Source organism: Carcharhinus amblyrhynchos, chromosome 18 (genome assembly GCF_965287045.1).
Source record: "Carcharhinus amblyrhynchos chromosome 18, sCarAmb.v2.hapA, whole genome shotgun sequence".
NCBI classification, from domain to species: Eukaryota; Metazoa; Chordata; class Chondrichthyes; order Carcharhiniformes; family Carcharhinidae; genus Carcharhinus; species Carcharhinus amblyrhynchos.
The window spans coordinates 6,734,489-6,759,252 of NC_137341.1; the positions used below are offsets into that span (position 1 = coordinate 6,734,489).

Consider the following 24,764-nt stretch of genomic DNA (forward strand, 5'->3'; position numbering starts at 1 on the left):
CAGCAGTGCTAATCCTCTTCCAGAATAATATATCCTTAAGGTGTGTGCTCAAAACTACCTCCAGATGTGGCCTAACACCTACAGTTATGTTGCTGTATCAGATACATTGTCAGAGCCTCTCTGATTCCAGTGATTTTATTTCAGCCATCCTGTCCAGTTCATTCATAGTCAACTGCAGCAGGATAAATTCTGCGTACATTTTTTATGTTTAAATTAAATATACAAGGCTTTTGGTCGATGGCATTTTAAAATAAACGAAAACAGCATGAGACCACCTCTTAGAGGTTCTCTCTTTTTTTCAAAGATTAGCCCACACTGGCAGCTTTCTTCTGCAGTCAATGGGCTGAAAATCCTGGCATGGTCACTGGTGCCAGTCTACTAAAGCACTCACGTAAGCTACTTGGGAAAGCAGTAGGCAAGGCCCCTTTTGTGGGCAAAAATGCCAAGCTATTTAAGAAAAACATAAGAAATAGGAGCAGGAGTAGGCCATCTAGCCCCTCGAGCCTGCCCCGCCATTCAATAAGATCATGGCTGATCTGTCATGTCTCAGTTCCACTTTCCCGCCCTCTCCCCATTACCCTTAATCCCCTTGCCTATCAAAAACCCATCAACCCGCGTCTTAAATATATTTAGCGAGGCAGCCTCCACCACTTCAACGGGCAGAGAATTCCAGAGATCCACCACCCTTTGAGTGAAGAAGTTCCTCCTCAACTCTGTTCTAACTTCTAATTTCTACTGCGGAAGAACCCAAGTTGAATAAGAAGAGATCATCCTTAAAACTTTCTGGTATCTAGGGTCCACAAGAGATTTTGGAAGCTTGGAACAGTTCTATAGACTGCAGATTGGAGTCAATTTACCAAGAACTCCTGATACTGTGAGAATACACTTCAATCTGCGATGCACAATAGGGAAAAATGCAAATGATTAGAAATGGGGTGGCACAGTGTTTAGTACTGTTGCCTCACAGCTCCAGGGATCCGGGTTCAATTCCAGCCTTAGGTGACTGGAGTTTGCATGTTCCCCTGTGTTGCCGTAGGTTTCCTCCAAGTGCTTTTAGTTTCCTTCCACAGTCCGAAAGATTAGGTGGATTAGCCATCCTTTGTGTCCCAAGATGTGTAGGTTGGGAAGATTAGCCATGTTAAATTGCCCCTTAGCATCCAAAGATATGTAGGTCAGGTGGATTAGCCATGGTAAATATGCAGGGTTACAGGGATAGAATGTGTGGGGTGGGGGGCAGGGTGGGATGCTCTTTAGGAGAGTCAGTGCAAACCTGATGGGCCGATTGGCCTCCTTTTGCACAGTAGGGGTTCTATGGTTCTATTGTTGCGTGACTGTAAAACTCAGTCTTCAGGCTTAATTTAATCTTCTCTCCAGAGCTCTGGGGAGAACTTGGTTCCAGCACCGCAGGGTGCTGGCCAAATTTAGAATTGGTTTTCTCTGTGGTACATTGAAAACTACCAGCATAACAGCAAAGATCAAAAGGCCAGCGAGCCTCCCAATCTCCTAGAAACGCAGCCCTTAATTTCTGAAAACATGCTTTTCAAGTAGGTGGAAATAGATAAGAAGATATGTGAATTGGGTATGGAAAATACTGTGAGTCTTCCAACTGACATCATTGTTGAGCTGGGCTGCCAGCTCCCTGCAAGTGGAGAGCTATGGTAAACCCCTGCTGGAAGTGGAGGTGGGGGGGAGGGAACGACGCTAATGGGCCTGGAGATTTCAGTCCTGGGCCCGCTAGCGATATTTTAATATGCCCATTAGCGTAAATTATCCAGTGCCCAAAGAATTGTGGAGGCCGTGATGTCTAGCAGGGAACCCACAAAATGACCCCTGCTCAAGTCTCTGAGCCCACTGCGCTCCAAAAACAGCACGGCGGACTGGCAGTATCATCGCCAAAGTCTTGTGTTTTAACGTTAAGGCGGAGTAGAAAATAATTACCCCTCGCCAACACTTTGGCTTAACCGACACAGGAACTTGAAAGAATACTGCTGTGGGGAAGCAGGGAGAAAATGGTAAAACCCAGCCCTTGGACTTGATGGGCTGAATGGCCTCCATCTGCAGTGACTCCATGGCTGAAAATTTTCCAGGCCTGACATGGCTGGAAAATGCAGCGATTCATTTAAAACTCCTTGGACTTCGGCAGGACTGGAAAACCCGACTAGCGGAAGGGGCTGAAAAATGACCACATGTACATGTTTATGCAAGAAATAGAGGGCCACTTAATGGTCATTTGTGCCGTGCTACAGCAAGGTTGGAGAATTTGGCAGCCAGCTACCCCTCCATTCGCTGCGGCAGGATGGGAAGGTCCTACCAGCATGAATGGTGGCAACATTCCAGCTTCATGAACACAGAGATATACCAATGTTACATTCTGACATGTCACTTTTAATCCTGCTACCCTGGCAGGGGAGGTGATGGTGAGTTGTATTATCGCTCGACTATTAATCCAGAAACTCAGCTAATGTCCTGGGGACCTGGGTTTGAATCCCACCATGGAAGGTGGTGAAATTTGAATTTCGTAAAAATATCTGGAATTATGAATGACCACAAAGCCATTGTCGATTGTCAGAAAATCCCTTCTGGTTCACTAATATCCTTTAGGGAAGGATGTCTGGCTTACATGTGGATTTAGACCCACAGCAATGTGGTTGGCTCGCAGCTGCCCTCCAAGGGCAACTAGGGATGGGCAGTAAATACCAGCCAGCGATGCCCATGTCCCGCAAATGAATTAAGAAAAAAATTAGCCGTGATAAATGTATGGGGAAATGGTGGGGTGAGTGGGTAGAGGGTATTGGGCCAGGGTAGAGTACCCTTTGGGTCTGCACCGACTCTCCAAATGGGCCGAATGGCCCACTTTGGCACCAAGTGTTCAGTGGGATTTCAGTCTTCTGTAACATGAGTATAAATGCTACGCTCTCACTGGATAGTTGTTTCGATTAAGGATGAATTCATTTGACTTGACTGAGCGCTACAACTGCACACCAGTTTGCATTTTCAGGCCAATTCCAGTAAATTAGCTCCACAAAGAAGGCCTGTCGTCAAACAGTCCCCTTCATTATGCTCCAGCTACTCTACCTTCTCGCCCCACCCACCACACAAGTCATTTTGTGGTTAAAATCAGAAGATTGACTTCATGCATCATGAAGAATATCATCATCTGATTGAGTTTTATTACAGTGGAAGAGAACGTTATACTTCATTGACCGCACAGTAGTTAGCGCTGCTGCCCCACAGCGCCAGGAACCTGGGTTCAATTCCTGGCTGTCTGTGTGGAGTTTGCGTGTTCTCTCTGTCAGCGTGGGTTTCCTCTGCACTCCAAAGACGTGCAAGTTGGGTGGATTGACCATGCTAAATTGCCTCTTCGTGTCGGGGGGAACGAGCTAGGGTAAATTCATAGGGCTAGGGCCTGGGTGATATTGTGGTCAGTGGAGACTCGATGGGATGATTGGCCTCCTTCTGTACAGAAGGATTCTATGTAACAACAAGAGAAAGCATGTGTAACAATCCTAAAATTACAGTCGTTCATATTTTAATGGAATAAATGCAGTTATTTTTAACTCCTTGTCAGTAGTCGCAATCAATAAAACACAGTCACTGTTATCAGATAGAATTGTTGTCTTTTGCACATTCTCCCTGTGTCTGTGTGGGTTTCCTCTGAGTGCTCAGGTTTCCTCCCACAGTCCAAAGATAAATGAGATTAGGGTTATTCCAGGCCAGTGTATTACTGGAACACCAAGGAAACTCCTCCGGTTTTGAATTAACCCGACTGAAACCTCTCTCTAACTGGGGATTGTAAAGTTTCATTCAATAAAATATTCAACATTTCCAGGGACTGCTTTGGACTCCTGTGTGTTCTCCTACTTGTTAATAAGTGGCACAGTGGTTAGCACTACTGCCTCCCAGCACCAGAGACCCAGGTTAGATTCCCAGCTTGGATCACTGTGTATGGAGTTAGTCCATTCTCCCTATGTCTGCATGGGGGTTTCCTCTGAGTGCTCTGGTTTCCTCCCGCACTCCAAAGACGTGCGGGTTAGGATTGGCCATGCTAAATTGCCCCGAGCTTCGGGAGACTAGCAGGATAAATACATGGGGTTATGGGGATAGAGCCTGGGTGGGATTGTGGTTGGCGCAGATCCAATGGGCCAAATGGTCTCCTTCTGCACTGTAGGATTCTATGATAGTGGCCCAAATTCCACTTTCAGTCTGCAGTTATTAACTTTTCTTAATAATCCGTAACCATCAGAAACAGATTCCCAGACCACAATATATATCCCTGGCAATCACTGCCAAATTTCCGAAGAGAACGTATGAAAATAATGTACAGAAATGTTAACTCTTGCTGCTGTGAGGTCCTGACATCTCTGGAATGGATTGATTCCAGTAATAAATAAACTATATCGCCCTATCAATAAACTTGCTGCATCACCCCTCTACATAACCTCTCTACATTTGCAGTAGCACAATGGTTAGCGCTGCCGCCTCACAGTAGCAGGGACTCGGGTTCGGTTCTTGGCTCGGGTCACTGTCTGTGCGGAGTTTGCGTATTTTCCCCGCGTCTGCATGGGTTTCCCCCCCACAGTCCGAAAGGTGCGCTGGTTAGGTGCATTGGCCATGTTAAATTCTCTCTGTGCACCTGAACAGGAGGGGAGTTTCACAGTAATTTCATTGCAGTGTTAATGTAGGGCTACTTGTGACGCTAATAAATAAACTTAGGCTGTATCGTCAATCTCCTTGTTTATCCGATAATGAAAGGATCCTTTAGTGGTTTCCAAAGCAAAGCTTCTGTCTCCTTCAGCCCAACTTTTCAATACGTCCTTTTTTATTTTCAACTTCTGGTTTTTGTACATATTAAAAAAAAATCTTTCTATTTGACTCGAGTAGATGTTGGGGGGAGTGGTGTGCAAGGTTACCCTTTAGCACACAGTTCACTTACCATTAACAATGCTGAGCATGTGCTCCCCCAGTCAAAAAAAGCAACCCAACAGCTGAGCTGCATTTTTAATGTTACCCATGTCGCAAATCCTTGTTAGATGTGAAAAGGAGGAAGAGCCGTTTCTCAGGTACATTCGCCTCATTTCCAGGAACTTCCAGCCAAATAACTGGTTTAAATTTAATAGGGCTGAAAAATAAAACAGATTTGTTGTTTGTTTTGTTTGAACGACCTGTTGTAGAGATTTATCATGTCATCTTTTCAAGGGGGAGAGCAGAACCTTTCTTTTTTTTGGATATGAAGTTTTCCTTTGCCACTATTGTTAGCACAAGAATAGACCCTTGTTGTCCATCTGGTGTGGCCTGGATTTAAAAGATTATGGGAAGGAAAAAGTCAAAACGCAGGCATCACTTGCTCTTGCACACGTGGTAAAGTCCATGATGCGTTTTGGAGAGAAGTGAAACCAGAATTTTTGGAAGAATTGATCCATAATCTGACAATTTTGGAAGAATAAGATTACTAAGTGTTAGAATCATAGAACCCTACGGTGCAGAAAGAGGCCCTTCGGCCCATCGAGTCTGCACCGAACACAATCCCACCCAGGCCCTACCCCCATATTATACCCACTAATCCCTCAAACCTACGCATCCCTGCACACTAAAGGTGCAATTTCTTAGCATGACCAATCAACCTAATCTGCACATCTTTGGACTGTGGGAGGAAACCGGAGCACCCGGAGGAAACCCACACAGACATGAGGAAAATGTGCAAACTCCACACACAGTGGCCCAAACCGGGAATCAAACCCAGGACCCTGGAGCTGTGAAGCAGCCGTGCTAACCATTGTGCGACCGTGTTGTTTTGTTTCAAATCATGTTGATTTTGATTCGCTTTCTCAAAACCCTTTAAGATGTGTGGGTTAGGTTGATTGGCCATGCTAAATTGACCCCAGTGTCAGGGGGGGCTAGCAGGGTAAATAGATGGGGTTACAGAGATAGGGCCTGGGTGGGATTGTCGTCGGTGGGGACTCGACGGCCTGAACGGCCTCCTTCTGCACTGTAGGATTCCACGATTAACAAACTGTTCATTGTATCTTTGGCACTGCTTAAGTGTGTTGTACTCTGCGAAGAAAGGACACTCACCGTAGGCCTTTGTATAAACAATCCCGATGCTGGATTTGTGTGGCGCACGCTTTGAAAGAAGTGATATCCAAACACGGGACAAAAGTTTAAATTTAAACCACCTGTGTATTGTGTTACTTGGCGGAATTGGGTTTCAGTGCAGCTGGAAACCATCCTTAACATGTGACCCATGTCACATGCAGCGTATGTGGAATATTGCAGCGATTAACACCACATGGGAGTGTGTAGATTGGCCGGGAGATAAGTGATTGTGGAATTGCTGAAACACTGCACAAATGTTTCCTTTAACTAACTTGTCTGGCCCGAACCACCAGATTGTTCCCAGAGGTGATAGTAATCCAAGTAGTGGGCGAGGTTTGCTGACTTGTGTGTATTCAAGGTATCAAAGTGAGGTAGAAAACAACATTTCATTTCTGCATCCACGTCACAGTTAAACAATGAAAGAAACTGCACCAGAAATATTGCTCTGAAGATTGAAAACTTTTCAGAGAGCATTCAACATTTAGCTGGCATCCATTGCATTATTGAGTTGTGCTTAAATAAGATGCCTATAGTGTAGGAGGAGGCCAATCAGCCCATCAAGTCTGCACTGACCCTCTCAGGCCCTATTCCTGTAACCCCACGTTTACCCTAGCTAGTCCCCCTGACACTAGGGTTAATTTAGCATAGCCTAAACCCACACACCTTTTGGACTGTAGGAGGAAATCCAAGCAGACACGGGGAGAACATGCAAACTCCACACAAACAGTGACCCAAGACCGGAATTGAACCCAGGTCCCTGGCGCTGAGAGGCAGCAGTGCTAACCACTGTGCCGCCCTAATGTTCTGCATGTTTGTACACTCAAAAGGCAACAGCATGGTTATGAGGGATCATAAGATTCAGCACACTGGCTGCAAATGAATAACAATTAAACCACGAATGGAGTGAGATTAAATCTCCTGAAAAATTAATAGTTTAAGTCGTATTAAGCTGACTTCACCAAATATGAGTGCCTGGATCATAATGTTTGATGCAGCAGTAGTGTAACAGCAACATCGCACGCTCCCCCTTCCCCACACTCTGAAGGTTTGTACGTGTCAAAGAGTGAGAGGGGATCTCATCGAAACTTATAAAATTCTAACAGGGTTAGACAGAAAGAATGTTCGCAGTAGTGGAGGAGTTCAGAATTAGGGATCATAGTTTGTGGATTAGAACTGCGGTGAGGAGAAATTTCTTCACTCGGGGGTGGTGAATGTGTGGAATTCATTACCGCAGAATGCAGTTGAGGCCAAAATGTTGTCTGATTTCAAGAAGAAATTATATTTAGCTCTTTAGCCCAGAGCGCGATGTGGGGGGAAGGGGAGTTGTTCAGGATATTGAATTTGATGATCATTATGAATGACAGAGTGAGCTTAAAGGGCCGAATGGCCTATTCCTGCTTCTAGTCTTTCTTTTTACACAAGGGTGTTGCTCTCGCATGCAGTTTCTTAATCTAAATTTGTGCCCCAGGATTTAACCACAGCTGAATCTGCAGATCCTGAGACTTGTACTTTGATAGAAATCTCCATTGTAATTTTCAAAAATGTAGCCTTGTGCTGCAGACTTGTACCGTACTCCCATCAAAATGCCTGATTCACCCAAATGTCCACGTTTGCTTTTCATATGTTCAGGGTGAATACATTGCTGGAACGGTCTTCCCTATGATTAGTCCTCGGTTCCATACAGTAATGCTGCTGGAGTAACAGAGGCATCTGGCGAAGGACACTTTTTTTCACTCTTGGATATTAACTTATTCAGAGTGTAGCTTTTGCCTTTGGTTTACACTGGCTTTTATATTCCAGTGAGCTTGCATTTGATTCCCCATCAGCATGATCGGCCTAGAAACCCAATACAAATATCAAGGTAAATTAGACTGGGGTCATTCCAGACGAGTGTATTACTGGAACGTAAACTTCTCCAGTTCTGAATTAACCCTATTGAAACCCTTCTCTAACTGGGGATTGTAAACTTTCATTCAATAAAATATTCAACGTTGCAGGGATCCAATGTTAGGCTCCTGTGTCTCCTCCTCCTTGTTAATAGAGGCGGCACAGTGGTTAGCGCTGCTGCCTCACAGCGCCAGGGACCCAGGTTCGATTCCTGGCTGGGGTCACCGTCTGTGTGGATTTTGCACATTGTCTGCATGGGTTTCCTCCAGATGCTTCAGTTTCCTCCCAGAGTCCAAAGTTGTGTGGGTTAATGGCCATGATAAATTGCCTTTGTGTCAGGGAGACTAACGAGAGTAAATGAGTGTGGTTATGGGGATAGAGCTTGGGTAGGATTGTGCAGACTAGATGGGCCAAATGGCCTCTTTCTGCACTATAGGGATTCTACTGTATACTTTCTGCTAAAATGAATAGGCATTTATTGAACCAGATCGTCCAGTCTCTGCATTATCAGATTTTGACCCAAGGTGTCCCGGCACAGAAATGTTGGAGAAGTTGAATTCTGGTGGGCAATTCTCCTCCCCAGCACTCCCTGGGAAAAAAATAGTCAAGAGATTTCCAAGCTCTGACTTGCTTACCTTGATAGTTACCCAGACAGAAAAAAAATCCCAGTGTAATCCTGTGTAACTATGCACCTGAAATCCCTGACCTGACCTGAATAGCACCCAACACCTCACTGTACCACCTGCCTTTTCTCAGTCTAGAAATATGAGTAATTTTCTTTTCAGTATAAGGTATTGTTGGCCAGCTCCCAATTCTTCCCCATTGCTAACTAACTTGCTGCCTTTACCAGTGCAGGTGTTTTACGCAAACCCACTTAACCAGCTTAATCGAACCACCTTCCAGGCAATCGCAGTGCTTTTAATCCCAGTGTGAGTGAGATTTTAATTTATTACACAGTCATCCTACATTGACTAATATAGATCTTATTGGACAATCAGGTATTTAATAATCTCTGCAATAATCAGACAAAACCTATTGATCACAATGTTTTTAATTGCGTATCTTTTACAAATGGGACATTCTTTCCTGTAAAAGAATTTTTTTACAAACCAATTTCACAATTGAGACAGCAAATAGCTTTGTATCCTGTAAACAAAGCACATAAGAATCTCCAACCGAGAGTTCTTACTTAAAGCACACAGTTGGAACACATACGTAGTTGTACATTGCATAAGTTTTAAGTTGAGTAAATACTTTTCCCTCTTGTTTTCCCCTGCCTAGCCCACACCCCCTTATCTCAGTTCCCCAGCTATGAACAGTGATTTGAAGAATTGTGTTGGTCAGTTGTGATACTCAGTGCTTTCAGTGTAGTTGGAACTGAGAGACCATGGGTGACTCATAAAATGGGCAACCCTCCCTGTGATTTTTTTTTGCTTCACTTTTCCCCTGGGTAGCTTGGTTGAAATTGGACGTTCAGCAGCGTGGGTAACGGGAGGCATTGTTTTGTGGCCCTATTCATGGAACAATGTACTATTGGGTGGCACGGTAGCACAGTGGTTAGCACTGCTGCTTCACAGCTCCAGGGTCCTGGGTTCGATTCCCGGCTCGGGTCACTGTCTGTGTGGAGTTTGCACGTTCTCCTTGTGTCTGCGTGGGTTTCCTCCGCGTACACCGGTTTCCTCCGCGTACACCAGTTTCCTCCTACAGTTCAAAGATGTGCGGGTTAGGTTGATTGGCTAAAATTGCCCCTTAGTGTCCTAAGATCCTTAGGTTAGAGGGATTAGTGGGTGATGATATGGGGATAGGGTTGAGGTGGGATTGTGGTCAGTGCAGACTCGATGAGCCGAAGGGCCTCTTTCTGCACTGTAGGGTTCTGATTCTATATTTTAACGGTGGTTAGCTCAGTTGGCTGGCCTGTTGGTTTGTGATGCAGGGGAATGCCAACAGCCAGTTCGACTCCCACACTGGCTGAGGTTATCCATGAAGGCCCTGCCTTCTCAACCTAGCCCCTCCCCTGAGGTGAGGTGACCCTCAGGTTACATCGCAACCAGTCAGTTCTCTCCCTCAAAGAGAAGACCATCCTATGGTCATTAGTGGTGACTTTAAAGATATATATTGAAAAGATAATGCTGCCACAGCAATAATTTTTTGAAAATAAAGTGCTCACGTTAATTTGTGGTGAGACCATTTTAAAAAAGAAACTAAGAATTTCGGATCCTAGGATCCCTGCAGTGCAGGAGGAGGATATTTGGCCTATTGAGTCTGCACCGACCACAACCCCACCCAGGCCCTGTTCGTGCAATCCCACAGATTTACCCTGTTAATCCACCTGACACCAAGGGGCAATTTAGCATGGCCAAACCACCTAAGCCGCACGTCTTTGGACTGTAGGAAGAAACCCACACAGACACGGGGAGAATGTACATACTCCACACAGACATTGATCTGGGTTTCTAATCATGTTTGATCTATCCAAATCTTCATTATAAAAAATATAGGAGTTTTCTTATTAAAAGTCAAGTTATGTCCATCACTGAAAGATGGACATCTTAGAACGGAGTTGAGGAGGAACTTCTTCACTCAAAGGGTGGTGAATCTCTGGAATTCTCTGCCCGTTGAGGTGGTGGAGGCTGCCTCACTAAATATTTTTAAGACGCGGGTTGATGGGTTTTTGATAAGCGAGAGGATTAAGGGTTATGGGGAGAGGGCGGGAATGTGGAACTGAGACACGACAGATCAGCCATGATCTTATTGAATGGCGGGGCAGGCTCGAAGGGCTAGGTGGCTGACTCCTGCTCCTATTTCTTATGTTCTTATGAAAGAAAAATTTCCTCCTGGTGCTGTGTTGCAGCAGTGCTAACCATTGTGCTACCCATAACTAAATTAATAGCCAAATTAAATAAGGATGAAACCATTCTAAAAACACGCATTTAAACCTCTTATTACTTTCAATTTTAATTGTAAATTTTGAAGCCATTCATAAACGGTAGCATTGAGAATCCTTTGGGCCTTCCTGATAGTTAAGTTGTCCCCTCGACTGCTGCATTTAAAGACCACAAATTTAATTTAATTTTGCTCTATAATTCTTTGATAGGGACTATCTGAGTAGTTTCAATGTGACGGATGAGGAGTTCCAGTCTGATGGGGTGTTTTTTTTTAACCTGGTGCTGTCCAACAGGTTTTGTAAGGTGTTTTATGTTTGTGTGATGGAATTTCTGCAGGAGTAATACACACCCAGACTGAAGATCAAGTGGCCCCTGAAGGTTCGGGCAAATTCAATAGGGCTGTGCACAGCAGGACTTAAGCTGTCCATCAAACGGCAAGCCGACAGGGAGTGAAGGTGGGGGTCGGAAAGTGCAGCTGGAGGTGTTTGGTGGGCTGTAGCCTGAAACTGTTTACACTTCTCTCATCCTAATCAAGTGTTCGAGGCTATTGACTCCTGAGGGATAAAGTTTTTGTTAACTTCCGTTAATACAGCCAAGTCTTTTTGTAGCTAGAATCCATCTCCCACTCCAGTGTCACAAGGGTGGCACTGTGGTCAGCACTGCTGCCTCACAACTCCAGGGACCCGGGTTTGATTCCGGTCTCGGGTGACTGTGTCTGTGTGGAGTTTGCGTGTTCTCCCGTGTCTGCGTAGCCACTGTACCGCCACTGACAGTGAAGGAACAGCTGGTGAGCCCAACCTCTTCACCCCACTACATAAATTCGGGGCACTTTTTCGCAAGGCTGGCTCTCCTGAGGCTTCACCCTGGTGTGGCACAGTGCTTAGTGGTTCAGTTCCGGCCTTAGGTGACTCTGTGTGTGTGTGTGTGTGTGGAGTCTGCATGTTCTCTGTGTGGGTTTTCTCCCGCAGTCCATGGATGTGTGGGTTAGGTTGACTGGCTGTAGTAAATTGCCCTTTGTCTCAGGGGGACTAGCAGGGTAAATGAAGGTAAATAGAATCATAGAACCCTACAGTGCAGAAAGAGGCCCTTCGGCCCATCGAGTCTGCACCAAACACAATCCCACCCAGGCCCTACCCCCACATCCCTACATATTATACCCACTAATCCCTCTAACTTATACATCCCTGCACACTATGGGGCAATTTCTCAGCATGGCCAATCAACCAAACCCGCACATCTTTGGACTATGGGAGGAAACCGGAGCAAACCCACGCAGACACGAGGAGAATGTGCAAACTCCACACAGACAGTGACCCGAGCCGGGAATCGAACCCAGGACCCTGGAGCTGTGAAGCAGCAGCGCTAACCACTGTGCTACCACAGGGAACATGGCGACAGGGCCTGGTTGGAATCGTGCTGAGTGCAGGTTTGATGGGCCGAATGGCTGCCATCTGCACTGTCGGCATTCTATGAAAATCTGGAGTTTCAAACATTTGAGAATTCAATCTTAACTAAAATAACAATGCACACATGGCTGCTAAAACAGACAGTAATGTACGGTGTTGTTCCTTGTGACTGGGAGAGCAGTAGGAAATCTCAGTAAAACTGCTGACAATAATCGCTTTTGTCTTAGCGGGTGCCAGTGGAGAACATCTTTGCACAATAATGATTGTCGCTCTCAGTCAAAGACCACAAAGAGCTCGGAGGCTCTTTGCACCATTACAAGTCGAAGAAAGGAGACATTAAGTGCAAGAGTTTTCCTGAGGTTGTAAAGAGCTGGGGGAATAAGGGAGATCCCAGTGTATGTAGTATATGTGGATTTTCAGAGGATATCCAACATGGTGTCAGCCGAGAGGTTGTTACACAGGATTATGTTCCGGGCCTGGACAGGATTAAGGATTGGTTAATGGCAAAAAGGGAACGTAAGAATGAATTAGCACAGTGGTTAGCACTGCTGCTTCACAGCTCCAGGGTCCTGGGTTCGATTCCTGGCTCGGGTCACTGTCTGTGTGGAGATTGCACATTCTCCTCGTGTCTGCGTGGGTTTCCTCCGGGTGCTCCAGTTTCCTCCCACAGTCCAAAGATGTGTGGGTCAGGTTGATTGGCCATGCTAAAATTGCCCCTTAGTGTCCTGAGATGTGTAGGTTAGAGGGATTAGTGGGGAAAATACTTGGGCATATGGGAGTAGGGCCTGGGTGGGATTGTGGTCGGTGCAGACTCGATGGGCTGAAGGGTCTCTTTCTGCACTGTAGGGTTTCGAGGATTCTATGCTGCTTGCCTGCAGGAAAAATGTAGTCCAGTATGACCGAGATTTGACCTGACTTGAGGGTTATGTGGTCTGCTCGTTACAGTGTACTCCAGCATTCTGGCTTCACACAGCTAGTATTCTTTGGTTAGGCAACAGTTAGTATTCTTTGGTTAGGTGGATATGCAACAATGTCGCCCAGTGTAATCGAAGAGGGTTTTGAGCTTTGTTTTTTTGCATCAAACATCCTACAGAAACTCCCTGTTATTGAAAGCTTCTGGCAGTGGTTAACTGATTTGAGAATAAGAGAGGCTCTATTAAACAAAACTACCATTTAGGCTGGGCACGAAATTACAGTGGTTTGTGAATCGGCCTTTTGTGGACCCTGATGTTTTGTTCCCAAAGATGATTAAATAAAACCCGCCGGTCGACAAGTAGATTACATGCTTTCAGTGAAACACTTGCCAGAAACCAAAAAACTTGACAAACTAAAGCTTTGGTGACTTCAGTTTCACGAAGCTTAATTGAGGCCTGTGCGGATAATTTAAACTCTGTGGTTGGGTGAAAAATAAATGATGTGGAAATGGCGCCTGGTATCTTTTTCTATTGTCAAGAAAATTTGGTACAAAACTGATCAGTGGTCCAACCATTGTACAGTCAATGTTGTTTTTTTGAAACAATTGTGGTTAGCTGGGGTGGCGCCTTGGTTAGCGCTGCTACCTCACAGCGCTGGGGACCGGGGTTCAATTCCTGGCTTGGGTCACTGTCTGTGTGGAGTCTGCACATTCTGTGTCTGCGTGGGTTTTCTCCGGGTGCTCCAGTTTCCTCCCACAGTCAAAAGACGTGCTGGTTAGGTGCGTTGGCCATGCTAAATTCTCCCTCAGTGTACCCGAAAAGGTGTGGCACTAGGGGATTTTCACTGTAACCCAGTTGTGATTGATAAATGAACTTGACGCTTATATTAACACTGCAATTAAGTTACTGTGAAAATTCCCCAGTCACCACACTCCAGTGCCTGTTCAGGTACACTGAGGGAATACTTAGTGTGGCCAACACACCTAACCAGCGTGTCTTTCAGACTGTGGGAGGAAACCGAGAGGAAAGTCACGCAGACAAGCGGAGAACGTGCAGAATCGAACCTGGGTCCCAGGCGCTGAGAGGCAGCAGTGCTAACCACTGTACCCTTGTGCAAGATTTCTCATCCTTCTCAGTCCAAAGATGTGCAGGGTAGGTGGATTGGCCGTGCTAACTGTATGGGGATAGGGTTGGGGAAGAAGGCCTGAGTGGTATACTCTGTTGGAGAGTCAGTGCAGACTTGATGGATCATGTGACCTCTTCTGAACTGTAGGAATTCTGTGGTTCTCATTGGCCTGGCGAGTGTGTCATTCTATAATAATTCCATTATTATAACAACATTGCATCACTTGCTGGCCTAGGGAAAAACGTTGACAAAACTTAAGCTTCAAGATCTCACAATGGCCAGAAGTATAGTCGGATGGTAGCACTCCTTTTAAACAGTTTGCATTGTATGCTGGCACATTGGAGTCTCCGAAGCCAAGGTCCTCACTCTCTCACACCCACCATTGGGGAAGTAAGCTATCCCCTTGCCTCTTGTCAGCTCTGCCTACCCTCAGCACGTTGAATACCCCTGCCTACCCACCACTGCATAACATAATTGTTTAAATGAGCTGGCTCTGAACTCTCTGAAAATAAAGAATTTGCATAGTTCTGAATCCCCAGATATAATTGCCCCAGGTCCTTTATCTCAGCATTGCTAATTCCAATGAAAACACAACTCGGACAAAGCTCCTGTATCAAATAGTAGCGGCTGGAACTCTCTGGCTTTACCCATGACTGGGATTCTCCAGTCCCGCTGCAGTGAATAGAGATTTGGCTGAGTGCCAAATTCTCCATTCTCACTGGCAGGGTGTGAACGGCTAGAGAATTTGGGCTAACATGTATCTCTGTGCGTGTGTGTTATGCGTGTATGCGCCTGCATGTTAGGGTACCAGTGGAATCACAGCCCAACAGGAATCAGCAACTTGAAGGAAGATTTGATTTATTTTATTATTACGTGTATTGGGATGCAAGTGTATTGTTTCTTGCATGCTATACAAAGCATACTGTTATAGGAGAAGGAAAGGAGAGAGTGCAGAATGTAGTGTTAGAGTCATCGCTACAGAAAGATCAGCTTAGTATAAGGTAGGTAGAAAAGAAAAATAGGTGGCAGCCAGAAATTATTTCACACCAGAGCTAATTACATACCTCAGCAATAAATAATTTCTAAATCATTCAAATTTTCCACTTCTCCGACCACAGAAGAAAATGTTGGACAATTTCCGTGGCAGTCGGTTGATTTCTGTTGGGTTTGGAAAGAAATCCATTAGAATTCACCTCCTGAGTAGATAGGTTTGAGATATATAAAAGCCTACAGAAAGAGTAAATCTGTTTGTTTCTGTTGGTTGTAGGTGCGTGCAGACCATGCAACGACACAGAAGTCCTTATGGCTGTGTGCACCAGTGATTTTGGTAAGTGCCTCAAATTCTATCACCATGGCTTTGTAATGTTCACTTTTCCATTCAGTCTTTTCTACTTTCCTTCACATGTAACTGAAAATTTGGAATATTGGGTATTATAGAACATAGAACACTACAGCGCAGTACAGGCCCTTCGGCCCTCGATGATGTGCTTGACCTGTGAAACCAACTTAAAGCCCATCTAACCTAAAATATCATCCATATGTTTATCCAATGACCGTTTAAATGCCCTTAATACATGGTGGCACAGTGGTTAGCACGACTGCCTCACAGCGCCGGGGACCCGGGTTCATATCCAGCCTTGGGTCACTGTCTGTGTGGAGTTTGCACATTCTCCTCATGTCTGTGTGGGTTTGCTCTGGTTTCCTCCCACACTGCAAAGATGTGTAGGCATTGTCCAGCGCACACAGCACAAGACTGGCTTGGCAATCTCAATCCAGGATGGAGCTTGCATCCATGGTCACTTGACTTGTTCTCTTAAAAGGGCATGTCTCCACATACATAGTAAGAAGTCTCTCAACACCAGGTTAAAGTCCAACAGGTTTATTTGGTAGTAAACGCCACTAGCTTTTGGTATTTGCCCCTTCGTCAGGTGAGTGGGAGTTACGATCACAAACAGAGCATATAAATACACACAAAGTTGACAGAATACTGATTTAGAATGCAAGTCTTTACAACGAATCAAGTCTTAAAGGTGCAGACAATGTGACTGGAGATAGTATGAAGCATCGGTTGAAGAGATGTGTATTGTCTCCAGACGGGACAGTGAGATGTTGCAAGCACACACAAGTCATGGGGCGGGGGTTCCAGATAGTGTGACCCAAGATCCCTGTCGAGGATGCCTTTACCCTGTCGAGTGTGGACGTGACCCAACTTTGCTGCGAGGCCACCGTGGGGGAATAGCTTGTTGGCAGTCCCTGCCAAGGCTCGTGTAGGATGGTTTGGATGAGGCCCACAGGCCTTCGAATGCCCATGGAAGTGTACCCCATTGAGCAATTGATGCCCCAGGGAGGGGGGAGTGGAATTAGAAATTCTTCAAAACAAACTATTCAAGAGATGTTTTAGTAACGAAAGCGTTAACCTTGACACAGCTGTGCAGAATATTTAATAATGCTATTGTATTAATAATTCATAGAATCCCTACATTCAGGCCATTGACTCTGCACCAATTCAGCAACATAACATCTTACCCAAGTCCTTTCACTGTAACCCCCATGCATTTACCCCACTAATCCCCCTAACCTCCACGCCTTTGGACATGAGGGGACAATCTAGCATAGCCAATCCACCTAACCTGCACATTTTTGGACTGTGGGAGGAAAATGGAGCACCTGGAGGAAACCCACGCAGACACAAGGAGAATGTGCAAACTCCACACACGCAGTCGCCCCAACCAGAATTGAATCCGGGTTCCTGGCGCTGTGAGGCAGCAGTGCTAACCAACGTGCAAAGTTCAGTTTAAATCCGCCTGTTCATATTTTTCTTTACTCAATGCTCCTCGAGCTAAGCCACTCAAAGGGCCTCTGACTTCAGATAATTCCCAGTTCTGCTTTTGATTACACTATTACCATCATATTTCAATGTAGTGAGGAAAGAGGTTTGGGATACACAATTGTGTAAGAGTGGCAGCGTAGTGCAGGAGGCCATCAGATGATCACCCAAGGCTGGAATTGAACCTGGGTCCCTGGCGCTGTGAGGCAGCAGTGCTAACCACTACCACCGTCTCTGAATTGCTTCGGACTAGATGTCTGAATGAATTCCCTATGATTTAATATTTTGAAGGAAAAATTCTATGTAAAATTGGCCTTGCAGGTAGAGGCTGTGGTTAAGAAGGCATATGGTGTACTGGCCCTCATCAATCGAGGGATTGAGTTTAGGAGTCGGGAGATAATGTTGCAGCTTTCTCAGACCCTGGTCAGACCCCACTTGGAGTACTGTGCTCAGTTCTGGTCGCCTCATTACAGGGAGGATGTGGAAGCTATTGAGAGGGTGCAAGAGGAGATTTACAAGGATGTTGCCTGGATTGGGAGGCATGCCTTATGAGGATAGGCTGAGGGAGCTCGGTCTTTTCTCCTTGGAGAGACGAAGGATGAGAGGTGACCTGATGGAGGTGTATAACATGTTGAGAGGTGTAGATCGGGTGGATTCTCAGAGGCTATTTCCCAGGGCTGAAATGGTTGCTACGAAAGGACACAAGTTTAAGGTGCTGGGGAGCAGGTACAGAGGAGATATCAGGGGTAAGTTTTTCACTCAGAGGGTGGTGAGTGAGTGGAATCGGCTGCCGTCGGTGGTGGTAGAGGCAAATTCGATAGGGTCTTTCAAAAGACTTCTGGATGAGGACATAGGACTTAATAGAATTGAGGGTTATAGGTAAGCCTAGTAGGTAGGGATATCACCGGTGCAACTTGTGGGCCGAAGGGCCTGTTTGTGCTGGAGTTTTTCGATGTTCTATGCCTTGGAGTTATTCCTTGGCGCCCCCTGTAAATTTGAGTGGAATTGCAGAAGGTACTCCACTATATTATCCCACAGTGCTTTTTCCAGTACCTTTTCAGAGTTGTACTTTGATCCATCTGGATCTCTGCAAAGACGCTTTGATTCCGGGTGGTACATTCCCTTAACGGCACTGGGCCACTTCTCTGTCTCTTTCCTTTTGAAATTGGCTTTCGTGCCGCATCCTTGCGCTGACAACTACATTTCGTCACGAGACAATGTTTGCCTCTGAGCAGGTCATTGTTTTCATTGGCACAGCTTCGCCACTTGTCTTTCTCTGTGGCAACCCACCTCCAGAAGATGCTGGCAGGAAAAGCACCTCATGGACATTTGCCAGCTAGCTAAAACCATGCTACGCTGTACAACTGCCGTGGATGGTTTGGTTTAACTTCAACGGCCATTAAACTGGAGTCCACAGTGTAACAGATACACTTGGACCCTTGTAGACTCGCTTAACTTTGAAGCAGTTTTTTTTTGCAAAGAGGACAATGGTATTATGAGCAGATCAGAGGAGCCAATCTTTAAAAGGGAGCATTGATAGCTGGGTTTACAAACAGGAATGTAAGTTGACATGATCACATGGAATAATTACATAATTGTGCCACTAATCTTGTTTACTGTTACAAATTTTAGAAGCTCTATAAAATAATGTGACAGTAAAATTGATTGTTAAAGTTTTTTAAGCTGTAGGCATATGTTACAAAGACAGCTTTTAGTGATTCAGTTCGTAGTTGGAGAGGCGATGGCCGAGTGGTATTATCACGAGACTACGAATCCAGAAACTCAGATAATGTTCTGGGGACCCGGGTTCGAATCCCACCCATGGCAGATGGCAGAATTTGAATTCAATAAAAATATCTGGAATTAAGAATCTACTGATGACCATTAAACCCATCTGGTTCACTAATCCCCTTTGGGAAAGGAAATCTGCCTACCTTACATGTTCTGGCCCACATGTGACTCCAGACCCACTGCAATGTGGCTGACACTCAACTGTCCTCTGAAATGGTCTAGCAAGCCACTCAGTTTAAGGGATGGGTAATAAATGCTGGCCAGCCAGCGATGCCCATGTCCCCACGAATGAATTAAGACATCGCTCTGTCCCTCGGGTGATGGAACACTCTGCAATTCGTATACAGGGCAATCCATCTCTTGCCAATCAGCCTCCATTAACCTCATCGGCTGTCTAAGAAAGTGGGAGCTGTCGTTGAGATCTAAAGTTGTTAAACACAACTCATAAACTTAAAATCCTAGCAGGATCGGACCGGTTAGATTCAGAAAGAATGTTCCCGATGGCGGGGGAGTCTTGAACTAGGGGTCATAGTTTGAGGATAAAGGGTAAACTTTTTGAGGGCTGAGATTTTCGCACCCAGAGAGTGGTGAATCTGTGGAATTCGCTGCCACAGAAAGTAGCGGACACCAAAACATTGTGTCTGATTTCAAGAAGAAATTAGATACGGTTCCAGGGGCTCAAGGGATGTGGGGAGGAAGTGGGGGGTTGGTGGGATCAGGATGATCAGCCGTGATCATAATGAATGGCAGAGCAGGCTCGAAGGGCCAAATGGCCTCCTGCTACTTCTAGTTTTTATGTAACTTGTGGCACTTGGACTCCAACTGGAAATAACCAACCTGCATTGCATCGGCACATGAGTGAAAATCAGCAGCTGAATGGCTCTGAATGGGTTAAGGATAGCTTGGCACGGTGATCTACACTGCACTAAAGAATAGTGGTCGAAACATTCAGCGGCAAGGTAATTAGTGAGTTCAAACCTCTGCTTCAAGCGCTCACGGTCTACTGAAAGTAAATAGCCGGTGAGTAATTTATCCTTGCATGGCTGGATAACGCAAGGATTTTCAGGTCTTCAGTATAGGTTAGGTTAAAGGGCTATTCCCCTCCCCCCTCCAGCCTCGCTCTGCTTTTTGTCCTCCAGTTGCAGTGCATGTGGTAGTTTGCTGGAGCTTTGTGCCCATCAGAGAAGGAACGAAAGCATATTCTGTCATTTTTGACGGCAATTTAATTGTAATGTTGAAAAATCGACGCCAGTGCTTTTGCAGAGTTCTCTTTCTTTTTTTTGGGGGGAAAAAAACCCCACCATGCCTGAACCTATTTTGTAAAAGAAAATGAAGGGGCCCTTGTTGCCATGGTTTCTCCACACCACCCTCAGACATGACCAGTCTGTTGGGGAGTCTGTGATTTCACAACGTAATTTATGCGACCTATGAGGGGAATTTGAGGTTATACCCAAAATCACTTAGTCACAATCTCCAGATTCAATAGAAAAATGTTACTGTCAGGTTTAGTGGGATAGAATTTGGATTGGTGAACCTGTTTCCCTGACCTCTTGGCAGTTTAGACTCTGATTACCATGGCAACACAATGGTGTACAAAGATCACATCTGTAAATCCCCTGTTATGGCGCTTAAAGGCATTGAAAATCAAGATTATATTGGCATATTTATGGTGCCATTTTCTCAAATAAATTGATGAAAGCTGTGGCCGTTAGGTTGTGCTAATTGGCAGCCATTTTAGTTGACCAGATTCATAAGTTGAGCTCTCTGGTTATCAATTATATATAAAAGTTTATATTTAGTGTCACAAGTAGGCTTACGTGAACAACGCAATGAAGTTACTGTGAAAATCCCCTCGCCGCCACACTCCGGCGCCTGTTGGGGTACACTGAGGGAGAATTTAACACGGCCAACGCACCCAAACTGCACGTCATTCAGATCGTGGGAGGAAACCAGAGCACCCGGAAGAAACCCACGCAGACACGGGGAGAATGTGCAAACTCCACACAGACAGTAACCCAAGCCAGGAATCGAACCCAGGTCCCTGGTGTCGTGAGGCAGCAGCGCTAACCACTGTGCCACCCTTGTATCCACAAAAACTGGGATGTGTTCACAAATTTGCCAAAAGATGCACCGATTGACATTATAACATTGGTATTGTGAAAAGGCACCTCTGGCCTTTATTTTCAAATTATACAAGTTCATAGGGTTTTACAGCACAAAGAGGCCATTCGGCCCATCTTGTCTATGCCCGCCATCAAGTGTCTATCTATTCTAATCCCGTTTTCCAGCAGTTGGGTGCATAGCCTGCTCTCTTTGTTGGTCATTAACACTGTGATGTGCATCAGTGCATCTGTTATTCCAATTTGTAAATCTGATTGTAAAAGGTCTGGCAAGAAGCTTTGATAAATTCTACAAGTTGTTCTTTCGAGCGATATGGATTCTACTGATCATTCACTGAGTAAATACATGTTTACATGTTTACTACTACATGTTTAAAGTTTTCTTTCTTTATAAACTACATTTACCAAATTGTGGTTGGGAGGGTCTCATGCTGTATTTAAAATTGAGTCTTTTAAAAATGAATTTAAACCTTCCATGTTTCCTGAGGAAAACTAACATTAGTGATTGGAGATTAGAAAACAGAACTGTGCTCGTGACTGAGGTGAGCAGTCAAAAAGCCCTGAAGTGCAAACATGTTTGCTGGTATTAAGGTGCGACTGGACCAACTAAGGTGTAATCATAAAACATCCATTCAGGGTGTAACCATAAAGCACATTAAAGTCACACCTTCTGATATAGCTTTGTGTAACACCTGGGGCAACGCTGAATATAATCAAACCTAATCAACATGGTTTTATGAAAGGTAAATCACTGTTGACAAATTTGCGCAAATCTTATGAGTATGGAATAGAGAGAAATCTTAGAGGGGAACCTGGAGATATAGTGTATTTAGATTTCCAAAAAGTATTTGACACGGTGCATAAAGTAAAAGCCAGTGGAATTGGAGGAACTGTGTTAGCATGGATTGAAAACTGATGGTCAGATAGAAAACAGTTAGAATAAATGGGTCCCTTTCAATGTGGAAAGATATAACTAGTGGAGTACAGCAGGGATCTGAATTGTTCATTATTTACATTAATGAAAGGTTCGCCAATGATACAAAGATGGGTGGAAAAGATGATGAGGATATGGTAATCCTGCAATGGGATATAGATAGATTGGGCGATGGGGCAGAAACCTGGCAAATAGATTTTCAAGTGGGAGGTCATGCACTTTGGTAGGAGGAATCAAAAGACGGATTATTATTTAAATGGAGAGAGACTGCGGGTGAGAAAAGTACAGAAGGACCAAGGTGTTCTAGTGCATCAAATGCCAAAAACTTGCAAGCAAGTTCAAGTAGTTGAGAAGGCAACAGCATTTTGGCCTTATTGCAAAGGGATTGGAGTTTAAATGTAGGGAGGTTTTGTTACAATTGTACCGGTGATGCCTCACCTGAAATATTGCATAGAATAATTGTCCCTTAGTGTCGGGGGTTAGTAGGGTAAATAAGTTTGTGGGGATAGGGCCTGGGTGACATTGTGGTCAGTGCAGACTCGATGGGCCAAATAGTTGCCATCTGCACTGTAGGGATTCTATGATCAATCTTGGTCCCCTTACCTTAAAAGGATAGTAACGTTGGAGGCAGTCCAGGGTTGTCTTTATCAGAAGAGACTAAATAGTTTGGGCCTGTATTCCTTGGGACTTAGAGTGAAGGGTGACCTTATTCAAACATAAGATCCCAAAGGGACTTAACAGGGTAGATGGTGAGATGTTTTTACTAGGACATAACTATAAGATGAAGGGCAGGTCATTTAAAACGAAGGTGTATAGAAATTTCTTCTCAGACAGTGGTGAACCTTGGAATGCTCTGTCCCAAAGGATGGTGAAGGCTGAGTCATTAGAAGTATTTAAAGTGGAGGTGCATAAATATTTGAGAGATTGAGGAAAAGAGGGCTGGGGGAAATGGTACTAAAAAGGAGTTGAGGCCGGTATAGATCAGCCATGATCGTATTGAATGGTGGCGCAGGCTTGAAGGGCCTGGTGACCCACTCCTGCTTTTATTTCTTGTGTGGTGGGTAGGGGAAGAATCTGGGGATATCATGCAATTGCACCTGCTTTTTATTCTTGCCATCATCTAATTTGTACATTGATGGAACCATAATATATCCCTGGCCTTCCAAACCTGTATTGTGGTCCATTTTGGTAGGAATAATGGTAGGAAGGACTATTACTTACATGGCGAAAAACTGCAGCATGCGACGGTGCAGAGGGACCTCGGGGTCCTTGTGCACGAGTCGCAAAAACCCAGCCTGCAGGTGCAGCAGGTGGTCAGGAAGGCGAATGGGATGCTGGCCTTCATAGCGAGGGGGATCGAATATAAAAGTAGGGAGGTCTTGCTGCAACGGTACAGGGCACTGGTGAGGCCGCAGCTGGAGTACTGTGTGCAGTTTTGGTCGCTGCACTTACGCAAGGATATTTTGGCCTTGGAGGGAGTGCAGAGGAGGTTTACTAGGCTGATACCGGAGTTGAGGGGGTTGAACTATGAGGAGAGGCTGAATAAACTAGGCTTGTACTCGTTAGAGTTTAGAAGAATGAGGGGAGATCTCATTGAGACGTATAAGATGATGAATGGGATGGATAGGATAGAGGTGGAGAGACTCTTCCCGCTCAGAAAGGACAGTAGGACTAGGGGGCACAGCCTCAAGATAAAGGGGGGGCGGTTTAGAACAGAGTTGAGGAGGAACTTCTTCACTCAAAGGGTGGTGAATCTCTGGAATTCTCTGCCTGTTGAAGTGGTGGAGGCTACCTCGCTAAATATATTTAAGACGCGGGTTGATGGGTTTTTGATAGGCAAGGGGATTAAGGGTTATGGGGAGAGGGCGGGAAAGTGGAACTGAGCCACGACAGATCAGCCATGATCTTATTGAATGGCGGGGCAGGCTCGAAGGGCCAGATGGCCTACTCCTGCTCCTATTTCTTATGTTCTTATGTTCTTAAATCAGCCATACGTTTGCCAGAGTTCTCCGGCCGTTCGTGGTCCCTCCGGCAGCGCACCCCCCGCCAAGGCTTTCCCGGGGCGACTTCAGTAGGAATTCCCATTGACAGTGGCAGGACAAGAGGATCCCGCTGGCGAGCTGCCTTCCCATTGCCAAGGGAAACAGTGCGGGGAGGCCAGAGAATCTTGCCTGTCATCGAACCAAATTAGGAAGGCCCCATGTCTGAGTCTCGGTCTGTGACCGATTGCTTTTGCCTTGGATGGTGGCGATGCAAGCATACTACAGTTGGCCTCAGTATCCTAAAACAGCAAGGGAAGAAATGAATTCATATTCTTAATGATTATAATGCATGTGTCCGTGCACTGAACCTATGACGCCCTATAATCTGATCAAATTAACAAGTGATGTTTACTGGCCAGCTTCACACTTTAAAGAGATAGACAGGAGAGCCACTGGGATTAAGGGACCAGCATGATCATAAATCATAGAATGCTACAGTGCAGAAGGAGGCCATTTGGCCCATCGAGTCTGCACCGACCACAATCCATATCCCTACATATTTTACCCGCTACTCCCTCTAACCTGTGCACCTCAGGACACTAGGGGCAATTTTAGCATGGCTGATCAACCTAACCTGCACAAAGGGTGAACAAGGGAGGGAGAGAAATTGGGTAATGGCAGAGTGGTAATTAATTCCTTAGTGAAGGCTGCTGTGTAGAATTGCGAGGAATCACTGTTGTTCCATTTAAAATTGCCACAGAATGGTTAGCTTCCTACTCATTTTAATGCTAGCCTGTTG

General features: G+C 45.3%; 1 protein-coding gene across 1 annotated transcript in view; it reads left to right on the forward strand.

The window, feature by feature from the left end:
* Positions 1 to 24,764, forward strand: part of metrn (meteorin, glial cell differentiation regulator) — a 42,512-nt gene that overhangs the window by 13,809 nt on the left and 3,939 nt on the right. The window contains exon 3 of the mRNA XM_080206300.1: positions 15,579 to 15,638. Within this exon, the coding sequence (XP_080062426.1) occupies positions 15,579 to 15,638 (60 nt within the window). The remainder of the gene's footprint in view (positions 1 to 15,578; positions 15,639 to 24,764) is intronic.